The sequence below is a fragment of the Endocarpon pusillum genome, assembly GCF_000464535.1.
Source record: "Endocarpon pusillum Z07020 unplaced genomic scaffold scaffold847, whole genome shotgun sequence".
Classification (NCBI taxonomy): domain Eukaryota; kingdom Fungi; phylum Ascomycota; class Eurotiomycetes; order Verrucariales; family Verrucariaceae; genus Endocarpon; species Endocarpon pusillum.
This window is the reverse complement of record NW_006916663.1, coordinates 32,734-49,527: the sequence shown is the minus strand read 5'-3', so window position 1 is coordinate 49,527 and position 16,794 is coordinate 32,734. Positions and strand designations below refer to the sequence as shown.

Below are 16,794 nucleotides of genomic sequence, written 5' to 3'. Positions count from 1 at the left end.
GCGGGGAAGTCTTAAGAATTTTGGCACCTGGCTCTGGCCCTAAGCATTGGCCTCAGCATTGGCGTCAGCATCTACTCCGTACAGATGATTACTCCACTTCCACCGAGTCCTATGACTCAGCGTAGCTTTACATTTCGTCTCTCTCCTCTTCTTCAGCCTCTTCTTCTTCGCCCTCATCCTCATCCTCTTCTTCAGCCTCCTCCTCCTCCTATTCTTCTTCAGCCTCTTCTTCATCCTCCTCCTCTTCAGCCTCATCTTCGGTACCCGTCATATCGTCGTCCGAGTCACTGAAGAAGCTCACGGGGTCCGCCTGACCATCTTCGCTATCTTCGATATCTTCGATATCTTCGTAGTCATCCTCGTCATCCTCAGATGAGTCGTCAATGTCTTCGTAACGTGCTTCACGAGCAATCGCCCGTCTGGATCTGACATTGTCTGGTCTGGCAAAACGGTGGGCGATAGACTCCAGCGTCCCCGTTTCAGTGAATCGTTCGAAGTCCCGTCGGATGAACTCCGCATTGCGAGCTTCAAGTCTATCCCAGTTCCGCGCATTCATCATCCAATTTTCCACCACTTCCATTGGAAACGTGAATTGCTGATTTCCAATATGAAAGCACACTTCCTGAGGATAGTCACCATCAGGCGCAAGGTCTATATTTGCCCACCCTTCAGGCTCGCCACTTTCAGAACTTGATGAATCGTCGTCATCTGTCCACGTGGGCAGAGCTGCCTCGGTGATATCATAGTTGCTCGACTGATCCTGGCTGCTGTCTCTTGCTGCCGCTAGTTGAGCTCGGACAGTCTCACCGAACTCCGAGAGCAAAATAATCATCAGTTGGCTGACCCGGCTGAGTTCCATACTGAGTGTGAAGAGCCTCCCGGGAGGTACATCTCGTCCACCGTGCACGGCTGCTACCGTATCATTGAGCATGTTTCGAATGTGTTGAAGATATCTAGCAGTTTCCACATTTACGTCTCTGATATGGTCCATGGTAGAGCGTCTTGGTGGAGGAGGGGCGAAGATGTCCATAGACTGGAACAGGTTCAGTGTAGAATCAGGCACAACAAAGTTGGAGCCGGGTATGGTTGCTGGACGTGCAGTGGCTGAGTCCTCAGGATCTACTGTCGGCCATCCTTCACGACCAAAGCGAAAAGTGTTGCGGAAAGGGGTTGATTGACCGGCTCTACCGTTACCCTCCATAGCTGGACGATTTTGTGATGGACGGTTAGTGGTCAGACTCTGCAAAGTAGCAACTGCTACGTTGATCTGTTGTTGAAGGGTGGAGTTGCTGATGTTCAATAGTCCGCGATGGATCCGATCTGCCAGTTCTCGCCAGCGATCTATCTGTATTCGTGAGGGTGAGTTAGAGTTATGTGATTGTCGATGGTTTGGAGGCACAAAGATTATCTCAATCTCGTTGTCTGTGATGGATCTGATGCGTAGCAATGTCTGTGCAGCTGCGTGCTCCCCATCAACAAGAGGTAGAAAAGATTGCCCACTGGCCTCACTTATGGCACCTCTACGAAAGTGATGGCGAGATCGTGCTCTGGACTCTGAAGGACAGTCGAACGTACCAAAGATAGGTGCAGTGCGATTCAGTGAGACATTGTGAGTAGTAGTGTCTCCATGCTGAGGTGTGCAAAAGATGAGGTCGTCGTTGGCTATGATGTCGTTTCTCGGCGTCGTATAAAGTCTGTGTTTGGCCATGATGTCGTTTCTCGGCGTTGTATACAGTCTGGCAAGCTGGCCAGGCTGCCGAGACTCTGTTAAACACACGTGAATAACAGGAATTGCGATGAGAAGAACATTCCGGCACACGACAGGTTGTGGGCTGATATAAATCAGTAAGACACGACCGAATGAAACATTCGACGTTGAGAACCTTGCGGTGGCATTTCTACAAGGCATGGCGCGGTCAACTCCTCCATTCTCCTTCCAGAAGTACTGTCGGTTTCTCGAGTTGGAAGGTATGAATGCGGTGAACTCTTTAGCTATTGTTCTCGCCTCCAACGTGGGTGCTCCCGTACTTGGAAAAAAAGGGGGATAAGGAAAGCAAAAGACTCGAGTGCCAGGACTGGAATCGCCCATTTTTATCGAGAGGGTCGGCCGACCTTAAGAACAGGGAGATATGCTTCCGATTATCCTTATGTTGAGAGAGGCTGGACGCGTCACTGTCCTTCCAAGCGTCTGTCCAACCAGTGCTGGCACGAGGTCGACAGCAAATGGACACTGGTTGCAGACTGGCGACAACCTCCAGCAGATGGAAGCTTCGAGATGCAGCAGCAGCAGCAGCAGCAGCGAGCAGCGAGCGACGTCGACGAGGATATCAAGTTACATAAGCGCCAAGCAAGCCCAAGCATCCCCTGGAGTGCAGTGCAGCGCAGTGGCAGGATAGCATGCAAGAAGGCACGGCAGGAGAAGTATGACGCGTATCGAAGTTTCGATCCAGGATGACTGGCAAAGGTCTGAATGGTTGATCGACACGGCTCGAACGATTGACGGTTGACGGTTGACGCGGGTTAACAGCGCGCGTGCTTGGTGATAGAGTCAACAGCCTGGGTGGAGTTCCGAATTTTCACCGTACCAAGAACTGAAGCGCCTCCTTCTAGAGCAATATCAACAGCACACAGAGCACAGGAGGAACACTCTACATTCAATCTCTCTAAACAAGCATTGCACTTGCACCAGCACTACCCACACCTAACTTGCCCACCACTCACTCACTCACTCATAATCCTCCTCCTCCTCTTCCTCATCCTCCCCTTGCACCCTCCTCTTCCGACACCTAAGCACAGTCGTCAAGTCCCCCTTCCTCCCAAAGCGCTCACAAAGCTCACTCTCACACTGTCTGACCTTCTTCTCCCTCTTCACCGGCGCACACGTCAATACCTCGACTCCATCCCTCGCCACCGCAGTCGGATATGGCCCCGGCGGGCCCAAACAACCCGTGAACGTGACATTGTCGTACCCACCCACTGTGACGGGGCCGCGACCACACCCGGCGTTGGTGACCGGGTAGGCGCCGATGAGACTCAGGGCGCTGCTGTCACCGGCGTTGGGGCCATGGGCTTTGCAGGGTTGTGAGGATGCGACCCAGGCGGCGTAGTTGAGGAAGTTGCGGCTCGGGGAGCAGGTGTCGATTGTGCCGATGTACAGAGGTGGGAGAGATCGGGATTCGGCAAGCACTTGGGTGGGGAGGAGGGAGATGAGGGAGGAGGTCAGTGAGAGGATGAGGAGGGAGGGACGCATTGCTTGTGGCGATGGGCTTTGGATTCAGAAGTACGTTTAGTGTTCGTGAAACGGATATCACGATGTGGAATATTTATGAAGGAGGTTGAAAGGATATCGATTCGTCTTCGTAGTTCTCTGCTTGAGTTTAGTTGTCTCGCTTGGTACAACGACTTACAAAGACATGAAGTAGAAGCAGAGGACGAGCAAGAAGTCTTATGTATTTCTCCACTGTCCGGTCGCCATCTCCTTGCAGAACACCCATCTACCAAATAAAGCCACTCGCCTACACCATATGCTGGCAGCCAGCCTTTCAACGGCAAGGCCCCCCGTCAATTTAATCAGCTCAAGCTAACACCCAAAACAGAAGGTAGCTGTGACCATTCTCATTTTGATCTGAGACATTTGCTCGTCAGAGTGGGGACGAGGTAGTGGTCTGGCTATTTTAGCATGCACAATGGTTGCGAACACTACATCTGGTACCGAGAAATGGATACGGTAGTTTGGTGGTAGGATGTGACCTCAACCGTCAGTGCTTGATGTGCGCGAGACAGCTCCCAGGATCCTACCTAGAAGTACGTGAGTTAATAGGCGACAATGGAAGCCAAGACAGTCAAGGTCACATCCGGCGACGCCTCGGGCCTGAACTCTACCTTAACGTAGTATAGATGCAACAATTTGGGGTAAAGAGGGGGGAAGGAGACCTAAATATAGGGGCGGTTGCTAGCTAAGAATTTTGGCGAGAAATCAAAGAGTACTTATACGGAGTAAGGCTGCGATGGCTCGCTTGCTGCCAGTTGACAGATTCGAGGCCCTTGTATTGAACGTCATCTATATCGACCTCACAATAGCCACCAAACCAGCTCACGCGGAAAACCGAAGTGCAGTGGAATGCAAGCGCTGGTATTTTTTATGCATCTTCCCGCTGGACAGGACGCCATGCTCTAAAACAAACGTGTCTACCCCAATGCACTGTACAAGGAGTCGAAAAGAGAGGCTGGATCGGAAGTTCGGTCATAGTTTTGCCTTCAGTTCACCATTGCTCGAGATAGCCGTTGCGTCTCTGTTGATAAGCACATTTCCTGTAGCTTCGCCTTCGCCAAAGAAAATAACTTCAACGGTGAGATCGTCCCTGGCCATCAGTCAGCTATAATCACAGCCCGTTATATCAAATGAACATACCTGTATCGTCTCGAGTATGGACTGGGCAATGTCAACAGTGCGCAAACCATGTCTCTATCTTTACCACCCAAAGCATTCCGTAGCAAATGAGTTGCTGCATTTTTATCCTCCACCACAAACCTTGCCTCGTTTGCGTGATCTATATCCCATTGCTGCTGTCTGATTGGTGCAGCAGAGTTATCTTCAGTGAGACCGGATTTACCACTATTTCCTCCCTTCTCCACAGGTAGGTGCGGCTTGGAAGGGTTGAACCACGATGTCAACCAAGCTGTGCTGGATGAGTTTGACTGGGCAGAATTCTGCTTCTCAATCCACTGGCCCACCAGTCCAATGACTTCCTCGTTACTAAGCATTTCCCACAATCCGTCGGTGGCGAGAACCACGAAATCGCCCCTTTCGGGTTCAATATGCGTACTCGTAACAACCGGTTCGGCAGTCACATATGGTGGCGTTTGTAAGAATTGATGAGGCGTCTTTCCGAAGAAATGGCGCTTGATCTTGTCCTGCGTTTCCCGAGACCATTTGTAGAATGCATCTCCGAAAGCACGAGTGGGCTCAAGCTGTCCAAGCACCCGGCCATGGTGAACTACATAGGGTTCGTTAGGGTGCTCTGATTTTAATCGCGCTGCTTCATTAGGATTTGAGCCAGTTTGATCTTCCGAAAGAGGTGTCGCAAACCATTTTCCGCTTTGAGGGTTCCGTCTTCCCAACACGGCTCGACTGTCACCAGTACAAGCCACACGGAAGGTCCTGCTGCGAGTGTCGTAGAATGACAGCAGGGCACAAGACCCCGATAGAGCTGGGGCAAGCAATTCCGCCCCGAGTCGTTTGGAAGGATTTTTCGTCAGCTTGTTGACACTCTCTAGGCATATCTCGTCATCAAGTTTTACAAATGCAGTCTTTAGAGCAGCGTCAATGGCAGAAGCTGGTGGAAATGGTGATACGGTATTGGTTAAAGCAGCTTTATATGTACTGTTGAGCTCGCGAGCAACGAAGGAGATGAGGACTTGGCGAAGTTTGGCAGAGGTCGTCCAACCAGAGTGACCATCAAAGACACCCCAGAACATCCAGTCTGAACTGGGAGCGCCATTGTCCGTGGCGGCGACAGTTGAAGGAACTTGGACAATCTTCTCGGCGTGATCATCCTCGATAGGATTATTGGAGGGGAGCTGGACAATGTCATATCTCACGACCCCTTTACCTCGCTCAACTAGGTAACTTTCCTCATTCTTTCGAAGTCTCTCTGTTGCTTGTGCAGGTGTCATCATCTCCAACACCTTTCTGCCAAAGTCATCGGTATCTTTGGAGAGCGGTCCATCACCGACAATCGAGCCCGTGTAAAACTGATCGTTATCAACAACGACAGCTCTCCGACTCGGTTCGGTGGCCGCTGCGGCTAAGGGAGGGTGTTGAGGTTTTCCAGTAGCCTCTGCGAAAGCATTCGACGTAGTAGTCAGTGCTCTTGTTTGTGGGGGTGAAACACTGTCGGCTGCATCTGTCCTCAACAGCTGTTTTGGTCCATCTCCAGTATATGCGTAGTAAGCTCCCCCAGCAACAAGAGAGGTGACGAAGGCGAGAGAGAAGTTGCGAAAGTACATGGAAGAGTGTAAGGAAACAGGAGCGCTGCTGTACCTCCTGACGGACGCCGCAGGACGCAGACTCAATCCATGGTTCAAGAAATTGAACGTGCTTTTGCTGCCCGCCGTTCTTCGAATGGAGGACCGTCGCGAAATCCGAAAAGCTTGAATGGCAGCTCGACGCATTGGAGCAACGTCCTATGCGGTAGGGTACTGCGTTGCTCCGTTAGGGATCAAGGGGGAGACTTGTTGCAGGGTTCAGATGTTAGTTAAGATTTGCATCTATAATTTATGCTGCTGATCTGTAGGGCTTAGTGCGTGTAAGCCAAGACCTTCGTCATCCAGATGAAGGAAATTATACGTAGTACGTAGTATTGTCAAGCCAGCAATCGGCTTGACTCGGAGTCTGCTGGTAGTACTGTCTCACGCCTTCGCATACTCTGTCAGCCAAGCTCTATCTGCGTCCCATAATGTCTACGCGAGCCTTGCGTAAGCTCCAGCGGGAGCAGGAACGGGAGAAACAACTCACTGCCCCAAGTTCGGAGCGGCAAGACGACCATACAGAAGGCTCCGATGATGAGGAATCGATACATTTGATCGCCCCTGCTCAACCCAAGAAGAAGCGGAAGAACAAACTGAACGCCTTTCAGATGCTGGAAGATGAAGACCTAGACGAAACCAAGGACGATGATAATGTCCCTCTATCCCCAGCGGAGAAAGAAACCCTACCCCCGGAAGTGTACAATGTATCTGACCATTCGACACCGCAATCTACCAAGCCGAAGAGGAAGAAGAAAAGAAAGCCAAAGGACAAGGGCAAAGAGCGAGATTCTTCCACCATCACAACGGGCGAGGCTGAAATCCCGAGGAACAAGACAGACGAGGTGGATGAGATTGACCGTGCACTACAGGAGCTTAACATGCGGAAGAACCAGGCTGCAGCGCAGCACGATAGGAGTGAAACACTACAGGCACAAGATGCGGAATCTTCGTGGGAGAAGGACGTCAGCAACATGCTGGCGGTGGACTCCAAACATCTGAACCCTACAAACGAGATGAAGAGCCTGTTTGGCAGTATCGCACTCGAGAGGCCGAATCGTAATCAGGAAAACCCCGATGATGAAGGGCGGATGGGGCTTGAATCAGCACTGACTGGTAAACACAGCCCGGTCAGTCATGGCAAGGAGCTAGGCAGTCTTGCAAAACGGCGAAATATCTTCATACAAGGACAGGAAAACTGGCCGTTGGCCACGAGTGGAGGTCTGGTGATGGACCTGGTCCCAGACTCTACAGGCTCATATGGTCGGTATTATGGGATTTCTCATATTTCCACCTACCAAGATACCCAACGACAATTCAGGCAGATTGTCGAGTCAATGTCTCCCGATGCGATGATTCATCACCTCATTTACAACCCGTACCACATCGCCACCCTCTTACAGGTTTCAGAGATTGCCAAACACCAGGGTGATCATTCTGTGAGCGGCGATCTACTGGAGCGGGCCTTGTTCACATTTGGTCGCTCTGTGCACTCGGCCTTTGGTGTTTCGATCCGAGAAGGACGCGCTCGGGTTCCGTTCAAACAACCGGCTAACAGAGAGCTATACCTGGCCATCTGGCGGTATCTTCAAAACTTGGAGATGCGAGGCACATGGCGAACAGCTTTTGAGTGGAGTAAAATGCTCCTGAGCTTCGACTTCACCTCTGATCCCTATGGCATTACACATACCCTGGACCAGTACGCACTCAGAGGACGTCAGCATGATGCCTTGATCGGCTTGTGCTCAGAAGATGTTTTTGGCAGGATCTGGTCACATCTTCCGAACATGCAAATCTCCATAGCCCTTGCATACCATCGCGCTTCGCAGCCCAAACTAGCCCGACAGAAGCTCGCGTTGGCTATGCACCGATATCCTTATATACTTTCCCACCTGTGCTCGACTCTCGACATATCCCCACTACCAAAATCTCTCTGGGGTAAAGCCCCTTCCACTGATGCAGAAAAATTCTTCACCGAACTCTACGTCACCCGAGCGAAGGATCTCTGGTCGACGCCAGAAACCACAGCCCTTCTCGTCGAAGTAGCCGAAACTCTAGGCAGCTATTCACAATCCTGGACAAACGCACCTCCTACTCCAAAATTAGAAATCTCATTGGAAGATGCTAGACATGCTATGCTTCTTGACATACCTGCCCTTATCGCGCTGATCCCACGCAACTTCCGCAATCTACCAACAGCTCAATATGATGTCCTTCCTCCACCACCTTCAATCGGAGACGCTGGCTTGACCGCCCGTGCACCCGCAACCGCCGACGGGCCAGGACAACATGGATTCTTGGGCTATCTAGCCGAACTCATGACCGCAGCTGCAAGAGGCTTTCGTGGTGGCGGGACAGTAGGTACTGCCGCTGAAAGCAGCAATCCAGCTACACGCGAAGAAGAGCACGAAATAAATAATCGCGACCTCTTCAATACCACCCTAACACACGCCAACCTCAGCGAAGCAGACCGAACAGCCATCCTCGCCGCCCTTGCCGACGACTTGGATCCGACTTCACAGTCAGAGTCAGAACCAGAAGAACCACAAGCTCCAGCTCCAGCAAGAGCACAACCCTCTGGATTCTCCCCTCGCGAGCACCTTCCTCCAACCACGAACCGCATCATCCGGCCCGATGCAATGCGCAACTACCGCGACGAAGAACGATCCTCCTCATTTTTCGACGCCAGACTTCCCGAACCGGTCCAAGTCCGTGATCCCGCAGGCGCAAGACTGGCGACCGTCCCTGATCGAGAAGCAGCAATGTCTGGAGATGCTGATGTCAATGCCCCACTTCCGCCTGATCAGCACAGGCCGAGGCCCAGACCAACGAGTCGCTCGCCGCCCCCACAACGGATGCCAGGCTTCAGAGCTCCCCCGCCTGCCCCAACCGTCGAAGATGAAGATGAAGACGAGGACGAGGACGAAGACGAAGACGAAGACGAAGCAGAGCCTAATAACTCCGCATCTATTGGTGGTGACGCTATTGCTGAAGCGTTATCTAGCCTTCTCTCCGCAGCACGACCTTCTCAACAACGCGCCTCCAACACCACTTCCACCCAACTCCAACAATCTCAACCTCAACCACAGCCTCAACCTGCCACCCCAGACACCATCGAGAACGACCCACAGAGAATCCAACGCTACCTCCTAAGCACGGGCCTGCAGAACCTCCAATCCAGCAACCCAACCGAGGCGGCAGCATTACAGGAATACACGCGCCGTCTCCGTATGCTGCGGCATCGCGATCAGGAATGGACGTTGGGTGTTGTCAGGCAGCGGGTCGATGCTGCTGCTGCCGCTGCCGCTGCAGCGAATGGAAGGAAGGCTGAAGGGAGCGGGGCGGAGTTGGTGCAGAGGATCCGGGCCGCCATGGGCTGAGCTCGATCTGAATGAATGACACTTGCAAATGGCTTCGGCCGATGTGATGGCGCGGGTAAAACGGTTCGAATAGGTTTTCGTACCGTGTCGCGTCGGTAGCTGGCTCAAGTGGTCCGTCCCACGGAAGGGAGGGCATGTCCTTCTATCGCGCAGAGAGAGATGGAGGGCGGTTTTCACACGCACATAGGCTTAGCCAGATAATTAAACCAGCGATGCGAGAGTGGTTCGTCTAGCTCGCTGGCGCGTGCGCATGCCCGTTATGAAGCTCAGAGGCCTAGCATAGCATAGATGAGATGAGATGAGATGCATAGCGACAGGGAGAAAAGAACTAGATATGGTTACGGGGCATGGAGCGAGTCAGCGGGTGGGTCATTTTGCCGGGGCGGAGATCAGCATGGCATAGCATAGGATGCTAGAACAGAGCGTAGCTTAGCGGAAGGATAGCAGAACAGAAAAGGCACGAAAAATGAATTCACCCTTGGTCATATTCACCACCTGCAGTTGTAATGAGAGCAGATATAAAAAATCACCATCTTTTCCATGGCTGCACTTCTAGCCCGCATTTCAGGATGGTGTCACGGTTGCAGAGTCAGTAGAAACCGTCCTGCATTGACTATCTACTCCTAAAGCTACTTTGACTCAGACGTAGCTACTGTGGGCGAAAGCTCTTTGGCATTTCTTTGTAAACAATCCCCAAGTCGCTCTTTCGAACTCTTCACAAGGCTCAAAATCCGAGTGGGTCTGTTGCTGTTCTCTCGGTGATTGATTGGTGGCACACAAACAAGCTTTTTCTGGTCTCCCAAGTTCCATCACCCTGTGGACCTCACTCCCAACCACTTCCCACCTTTAAGCGAGATCCTACACCACCAGCAGAAAAGTATGAAGCCAAGGGTGACCCCTGCGTTCTGATGAAGCGGACTAGCTTTCATGTCTTTCATCTGACCTGTCTAGATTTCAGACTCATGGCTGCTCGAATCATCTAACTTGGCACGACGCACCTTGCGTAAGGATGAGGTAGAACTGTTGCTAGTGGCATACTTAGATGCCATCAGACCATTTGTCGGTTTCGCCTTGCTTAGGGGAAGACCTGATGCGCCGGATTGGCTTTGCTTCGTCCCATTTGCCGAGCTCGATTGGATAGTGTTGGGATATTTGGAACCTGCTGACTTGGAAAAGTCGAACGTGGATGACTGAGCTTTCGCATTGGCTTTTGTCCCCTCAATGAGATTCTGCAATGTCATTGCAGTATGGTTTGTATCCGGAATGTTGCCTGAACGTTCAACCATCACAGGCCCATCATGAGGCTGAACCGGAACCGCCGAAGCCAGCTTCTTATTCTCGGCCAGGGTGGGCTTGGATGATTGTGTGGTTGCGCCAAAAGGATTGCGTTTGCGCTGCGCTCCGTTATCTGACACGACAGTTGTTTCCTCTCTGCTGTCGACGTTGTCAGAGGTCAAGTTGAATCGGGATTGTCTAACCTGGTTCTCAAAAGTCTTGCTCGACGGCACTAAGGGGTCAATCTCGCTGTTTGCAGTGGACCAAATGGAAGCAGTGAGATCTGTCTGCTTGCGGGGAGGTTTTGGTGTCGACGCTGTCCCATTTTCGGTGGTTTGGCGGTTTCTGTCAGTTGGAGAGCTTTCAGTCTTTGATGAAGCGTTGGAATGCATGTTTGGAATGTAATCGGCACGCCGCGAAGCTGGCACAAGACTCTCTGGAAAAACCTGAAGTGTTGTATCGAAAGCACCTTTGTCTTCGCCTCGCCGACCCACAGAAGCTGTTGGAGATGCTGTTCTGAAAGCATTTTGGCTTCTGTCAGGCTGATCCACGGAAGCTGTTTTTGTAGACTTGTGAAAAGTCGGTGACTCGACCGGTGGTGGACGGGTGGCAACCTGTACCCCCTGTATTGCATATTTGGACGCTGCTAAGTTGGGAAGAGATGCAACTTTCTGCTGTACCGTGGATTTTCTCGGCGCAGCAGCTATCTCCGTATCATCTGTCTGCGATTTCTGGAGGGGTTCATTGTGCTGATTAGCTTGTCGAGAAGGTACAGGACTAAGGCAGGTCTGCGGCAATGATGGCGTAGGGAAGCTGGCACTTGCAAGCGGGAATCCGTTCATTCCGTTTGCCCATCTTGATGATGCAACCGAGGCCTGTGAGGAGGGTCCAGTGCTAACAATAGAACGACCTGGCAGATTGTATTCACCAAGAATACTACCAGCAGAACTCTCCTGGAGAGTCTGCAAGCCAATATTCAGTCCGTTGGTCACTGCAATTCTGTTGTTTGTGCTGGAACTGAACGAGGCGGCTTGCACAGTGGGCTGAGTGTTTTGTGGGCAACTGCCTTCTGAGTGAATCCCTACTTGGCTGTCTTCGGCATCTTGACTTGTTATCTGATCATAACGAATATAGCGTGCACCACGGAAGGTGATGAATCGCGGCGCAATAGATGATCTTGGAGTCAAAGAGGATTGCGGAATGTCATCGTCCAGCTCTTCGTCCATGATGTGAGGAATACTAGGTGACTGCAAAGATTTTGCATACGATGCTGAAAGAGCATGGTTGCTGGAGGTTTTGACGTCTGGCGAAGATTGTCCAATGCCATCCTCAAGTGTAATGAGATCGTCTTTCTGGTGTGACTCCGTATGAGAGGATGGTGGTAGAAGACGGATTCCAGGACCGTTGCTTCCAGATGCCGCTTCAGATGTCGCACTCGAATCCTTTTGTGCTAACTTTCCACCAATGACGATGGTGCCATGACCTTGGTCGAATCTGGAGCCAGTCCCCGCCGAGGACTGAGTCTTGAAATCTGCGCTGTTGTACGTGCTGACGGTCTCAACACCGTCCGTATGGACAGAAGCACTGTCGCCTGGGACCTTTTCCCCACCGAATTCTGTGTTCGGAGGCGGATATCCAAATTCACAAGTTGGTGCCAGGCGTATAGTCGCATCTGTTTTGCAAAGTTTATTGCAAGCTTCCAAGGTCCTGTATGCTTCAGCTGGGGTCTCTATTGATCTTGCCAAGAAAGAGTCAGACTTTTTCGTGGCTGCAGCTCGTCTCTTCGTGGTCTTGCCTGGCTGTTCAACGAGGGCCGCAGCCTTTGAATTTGGCGCTGGCTTCGACTTCTCCTGGACATGCTGATTGAATGTGGGCTTGGCAGTCATGCTGTTCATCACCTCCAGAAAAGCTTCATTGTTGAGCACGACAGTCACTGGTGTCCTGTACGTCATTAGCCAGCGCCCCATGAAAAACAGATGAGATCTCGTACTCCCTTGGGGCACGAGGCGCCTCGGAATGCTCAGACTTTGCTTTTGTTTGTGCAGCTGGACCAATATGCACGGTACCGCCAACCATGGTTGCTCGAGCATCATTTGCGGTCCTTCCACTACCAACAGTTGGGCCCCCCCGAACAGCTTGTCCGCCATTGTAAGACACAGAGATTGTTTTGCCGCCCTTCTTGGTCTTGTACGAGTACTCTCGGTCCGGGTCGATTGCAGGGTCGAGTGGACGATCAGCCTTTGGACCATTGGGCACAGATGGCGACGCAGTTGCCAAGACTCTTCCATTCGTTCTTGTGACAGGGACACTGTTGAAGTTTAGCATGAAAAAGCAATGCAGAGGAGACCATTTGCTTACTGCATAGGTGCACCGCGACCACCCCTCCCCGACATACCTCGACCTCCCGCTCCGCCGCCCTTTCCACGGCGCGGATAATCATCGATTCGAACATTTGATACCTCACCATAAGTTTGTCCTCCTTGCTCCTTGATCTCCTTGTTCAGCCTAGCTCTGTGCGATTGGCCATTCATCAGGTTGTCCAGCTGCTCCCGGTCTGCATTATCCTGAGCAATCTGGGTACTGATGCCTGTTTCGGGGTCAGCTTTGATGGCGCAATACCGAGTGAGACTCACTGTTCCAAGCGTTAACCTTCGATTTATTCTCCTGGAACAACTTGGCAGCCTCTGTTCCTTCCTCCTCGACTTTCCGTGCTCGCAATAACTGTTGTGTGGATACACGAAGCTCACTTGGCAACATGTAGTCAAATGTGGTCACATGTTCTCGTCTCCCAGTGCCCAAATCCAGCTGCGCGTTGATCAGTCCTACTGTTGGCAGTAATAACTGCGCGAAAAAATGCAGAGAGCCAAAATCCGGCCTGACCAGTCAAAGTGGGAAACGTGCTTACCATTTGCATGTTGCTCTGAGCTAACAGATGCTCTTCATCTATTTCACGCTGCTCACCATCTTCGGCCGAAGATCTCGACATGATAGGGTCAAGATCCCGATTTGCCTGGATGTGAGCATCAGCTCTGGAAGCAGCTAATGACATGGTATGACAAGTTTATGGTGATTTTTTGAGCCGAAGCTCGAGTGAGGACGCGAAGTTGTTCACTTTGACATTAGTGGGATGAGATTAGAGATGGATTCAGAGGAAGCGGCGCTGTGGAAAGGATTCAGCGAAAGGTATGCTAGCTGGCAGACCCGATCAACTTACCAGGTGCAACTGTCCACGAGGACAGACAGCACAGATTCGTTGGACTCAGAAAACCAAGCTAAGCAAGGTAAGTAAACCTTGATGAGCTTGGTCGAAGATTTTGTAGGGCAAAGAAAGGTATGGTAAACGTGGTTTAGGTAGAGTTGTGGGTGAAAGTGAAGGTAAAGCTAGAAAAACGTGAGCGCTGTTTTGTGCAGGTGCTGAATTGTTATGGCCCTTAGCTCACGTTGGCTTCCCCTATGCAGATGTGTTTACTGTTGTGAAGAAGTTTCCGGAATTAAGGTGACAGAGTTATTGATACCGGACTGAGTATGAACACAGCGGAGGCTACAAATATTGAGCCTGGACGGAGCTTAACCACGAGGGGGAGCGGAGAAAGTGTTTGAATTCCACTGTTCACCGTGGCAGGTAAGGAGCCCATGACATCAATCCATAAAGAAATCAGATCTACTGCGTGTGGTTTTGGTAAGAGAGTGGGATTTCTGGTGGCGAAGATGAAGGTGTGCTATTGCTGAGCTGCAATACTGCAACAACAACGTCAACGACAACAACGACGACTTATCGCTTTGAAATACTCGCCGAGGCCTACACTGCTGCCCTACAAGTCTAGGCAGGAACGATTGACCCGAGTCAAAATAATCTATTTGGTACCTACAGAACCTAGAGTACACACTAACCGCCCGTGAAGGAGGTCCCAGTCCAAATCGCCAACCGCCGCCTAAAGGACGATGCTGCCCGGATTCGCTCTGTCTGTGGATACTTTGTGTCTCTGCAAAGGTAAGAATGTATCCAGCGGAGAACATGGAAAGCATGGATCCACCTCAGGGCATGGCTGTGTGCGGCGATGCCGCTCATGCCAAATATTCGTTTCTCCCAAACACCTATTCTCTGCATCCAGATTATCCTGAAACCTAGACCTCGTGTTGTTATCTATCGTCGCCAGGCAAATCCTGCAATCCACAAGGTATAGTAGAGACACACCGAGTCATGTCCATGAAAGTAAAACAGAACGTCTTTGCTTATCTGCCATAGTAGGCGACTGGGAAGAAACATATCTGTATATGCTGCCGGTGTTCATAGTATTGGCAAACCTTACTTTTGTACGTGCATAACATACAAGCCACCCTAATCTCATAACTCCCTCACTCTTGTAACCCACTCTCTACCAGCCAAAAGCGATCCTCTGCCACAGCCAAGCCATGTAGATCCTCAACCCAAACCAATCTATTGAAAAATCGGTCCAGCTGCCTTGAAGGCGGCCTTGATCATGGCTCCAAGCCGGCGCCTGTAAGAAATCTTATCTTCCTGCTCCACCAGCAGAAAGACACAATACTTCATCTGCATTTACTGGTAATCGAGGATCTCAGTTTTTTCATCTTCATACTCGAGACGCTTTTGGCGATGGTCGTCAAACAGGAAGAACAAGGACTCGGAAGGACTGACCAGATCGCAGTCTTGTGCATTTAGAAGGGTTTTGTGCCAATGAGTGACCCGTCTTTGTCTTCATGTTGAAGAGAAGCTCATCGCCAATGTATTCGAATCGGAAGTGACCCGCTTTTGTTGCAAGCGTGCGGCAGCAGAGCAGTGGCAGATCGCCTGGGCGTCTTTGGAGCAACTGGGTATCGTAAACAGTGGGCGCGCCATCACCAAAAACTCGCGACGAGTGGACGATAGTCCAGTCTCTTGAAAACATCCTAGACAGCCCCAGTTCTTCAGATTCCGTCCCTTTTTTTGTTGCAACCGGCGCAAAAGACCCGGTCTTATCAGACTTGTACCAGTGGATTAGAGCTCGGAAATATTTGGGTTGCTTGATTGTCTCTAGAGGCCCTCAAAAATTGTTTTGACCCCAGAAATAGCTCAGTGTCATATATTTGGACCATTTCGGTGCCGCCTCGATGCAATCTTTTCAACATTCAAGATTCGAAGTTGGAATGCCTGGTGTAGTCACCGGCTCCCAGTTGCTCTTGCAGGCGGAATGATGCTCTTCACAAACATGCAACCACTGGCGCACCAGGGTCAGCTCCGCTCTTTCAGCTTGTACAATTCTTCCCGTCAAGAGGTGAGGAAACTCTCCACCTAGTCGACTGATCATGAGGTTGCGGCGTCCATCAGGTGAACCTAGGGCAATGTAGAGTATTCTTGAGACTGCCGCTAGTATCATCCTTACCCACAAGCTCTCTTCGGCCGTGCGTGCATCTGCATAAGACATAATTCATATTCCCATCCAACAGTTCTGGAAATTGGGCCTTGATCCCCTTGTGCGAAGCTCGCAGAAAATACAGTTCTGCATGCAGTGAATGATGGATGATAATGTTCCAAGTCCGATACTCTGCTGGCTCTCCCATTCAAGTAGGCCATTGCCCAGAAAAACCCGATGTGTCCCAATCTCTTAACGCTCTTCACATAATTTAGAGCAGTCTTGTAGCAGTCTCCAGGGTAAGTCAGCGAACAGGTTGGCTCTAGTAACTGGGTCCAACGCATGATACTTACCGGCCTTCGTCTTGAGGAGGTGTCATGTCAGTACCTTGCCAGTCTCCAAAGAAAGGAATGACATCGCCCTTCATGATTACTTGAGCACGGAGCTCATGCTCGTAGTCCCAGCATTGCCTGGTTATCCTCGGATATTTGAGATAGATATCGAGATCCCCTTTAGGCATTTAGTGCAGTACTAATAGTAATGGACTTCTCTGTTGTTAGATTCGCGAATCAAAGAGCCACAGAGATTGCATATTACATGAGACCGATATGCATCCTTGTAGGGCGCTGGAAAGCCACAAGCTTTGACTGACTAGCTTAAAACGGCCTCACGAGCCAATCAGCTTAATCTGGACGAGCTCTGGGTCGGGTTTCCCTGCTTCAACGCAGTTGGATGTCCCTACCAAGGATTCTGTCGAACAA

General features: G+C 51.0%; 5 protein-coding genes across 5 annotated transcripts; 1 reads left to right on the top strand and 4 right to left on the bottom strand.

The window, feature by feature from the left end:
* Positions 1 to 208: 208 nt before the first annotated feature.
* On the bottom strand, positions 209 to 1,708 carry EPUS_08509 (uncharacterized protein; the record flags this gene model as incomplete). The annotated part of the gene is made up of 1 exon (XM_007808093.1): positions 209 to 1,708. One exon carries the CDS (start codon positions 1,706 to 1,708, stop codon positions 209 to 211), a length of 1,500 nt encoding a protein of 499 aa, XP_007806284.1.
* A 1,017-nt stretch (positions 1,709 to 2,725) lies between these two features.
* On the bottom strand, positions 2,726 to 3,250 carry EPUS_08508 (uncharacterized protein; the record flags this gene model as incomplete). The annotated part of the gene is made up of 1 exon (XM_007808092.1): positions 2,726 to 3,250. The coding sequence occupies one exon, from the start codon at positions 3,248 to 3,250 to the stop codon at positions 2,726 to 2,728; it is 525 nt and encodes a 174-aa protein (XP_007806283.1).
* Positions 3,251 to 4,243: 993 nt separating this feature from the next.
* Positions 4,244 to 6,174, bottom strand: EPUS_08507 (uncharacterized protein; the record flags this gene model as incomplete). The annotated part of the gene is made up of 2 exons (XM_007808091.1): positions 4,244 to 4,361; positions 4,412 to 6,174. 2 exons carry the CDS (start codon positions 6,172 to 6,174, stop codon positions 4,244 to 4,246), a joined length of 1,881 nt encoding a protein of 626 aa, XP_007806282.1.
* A 284-nt stretch (positions 6,175 to 6,458) lies between these two features.
* EPUS_08506 (uncharacterized protein) lies at positions 6,459 to 9,407 on the top strand (the record flags this gene model as incomplete). The annotated part of the gene is made up of 1 exon (XM_007808090.1): positions 6,459 to 9,407. The coding sequence occupies one exon, from the start codon at positions 6,459 to 6,461 to the stop codon at positions 9,405 to 9,407; it is 2,949 nt and encodes a 982-aa protein (XP_007806281.1).
* A 947-nt stretch (positions 9,408 to 10,354) lies between these two features.
* Positions 10,355 to 13,731, bottom strand: EPUS_08505 (uncharacterized protein; the record flags this gene model as incomplete). Its single annotated transcript, XM_007808089.1, has 5 exons — positions 10,355 to 12,623; positions 12,673 to 12,990; positions 13,041 to 13,269; positions 13,316 to 13,487; positions 13,588 to 13,731. The coding sequence occupies 5 exons, from the start codon at positions 13,729 to 13,731 to the stop codon at positions 10,355 to 10,357; spliced, it is 3,132 nt and encodes a 1,043-aa protein (XP_007806280.1).
* Between the last annotated feature and the right edge of the window lie 3,063 nt (positions 13,732 to 16,794).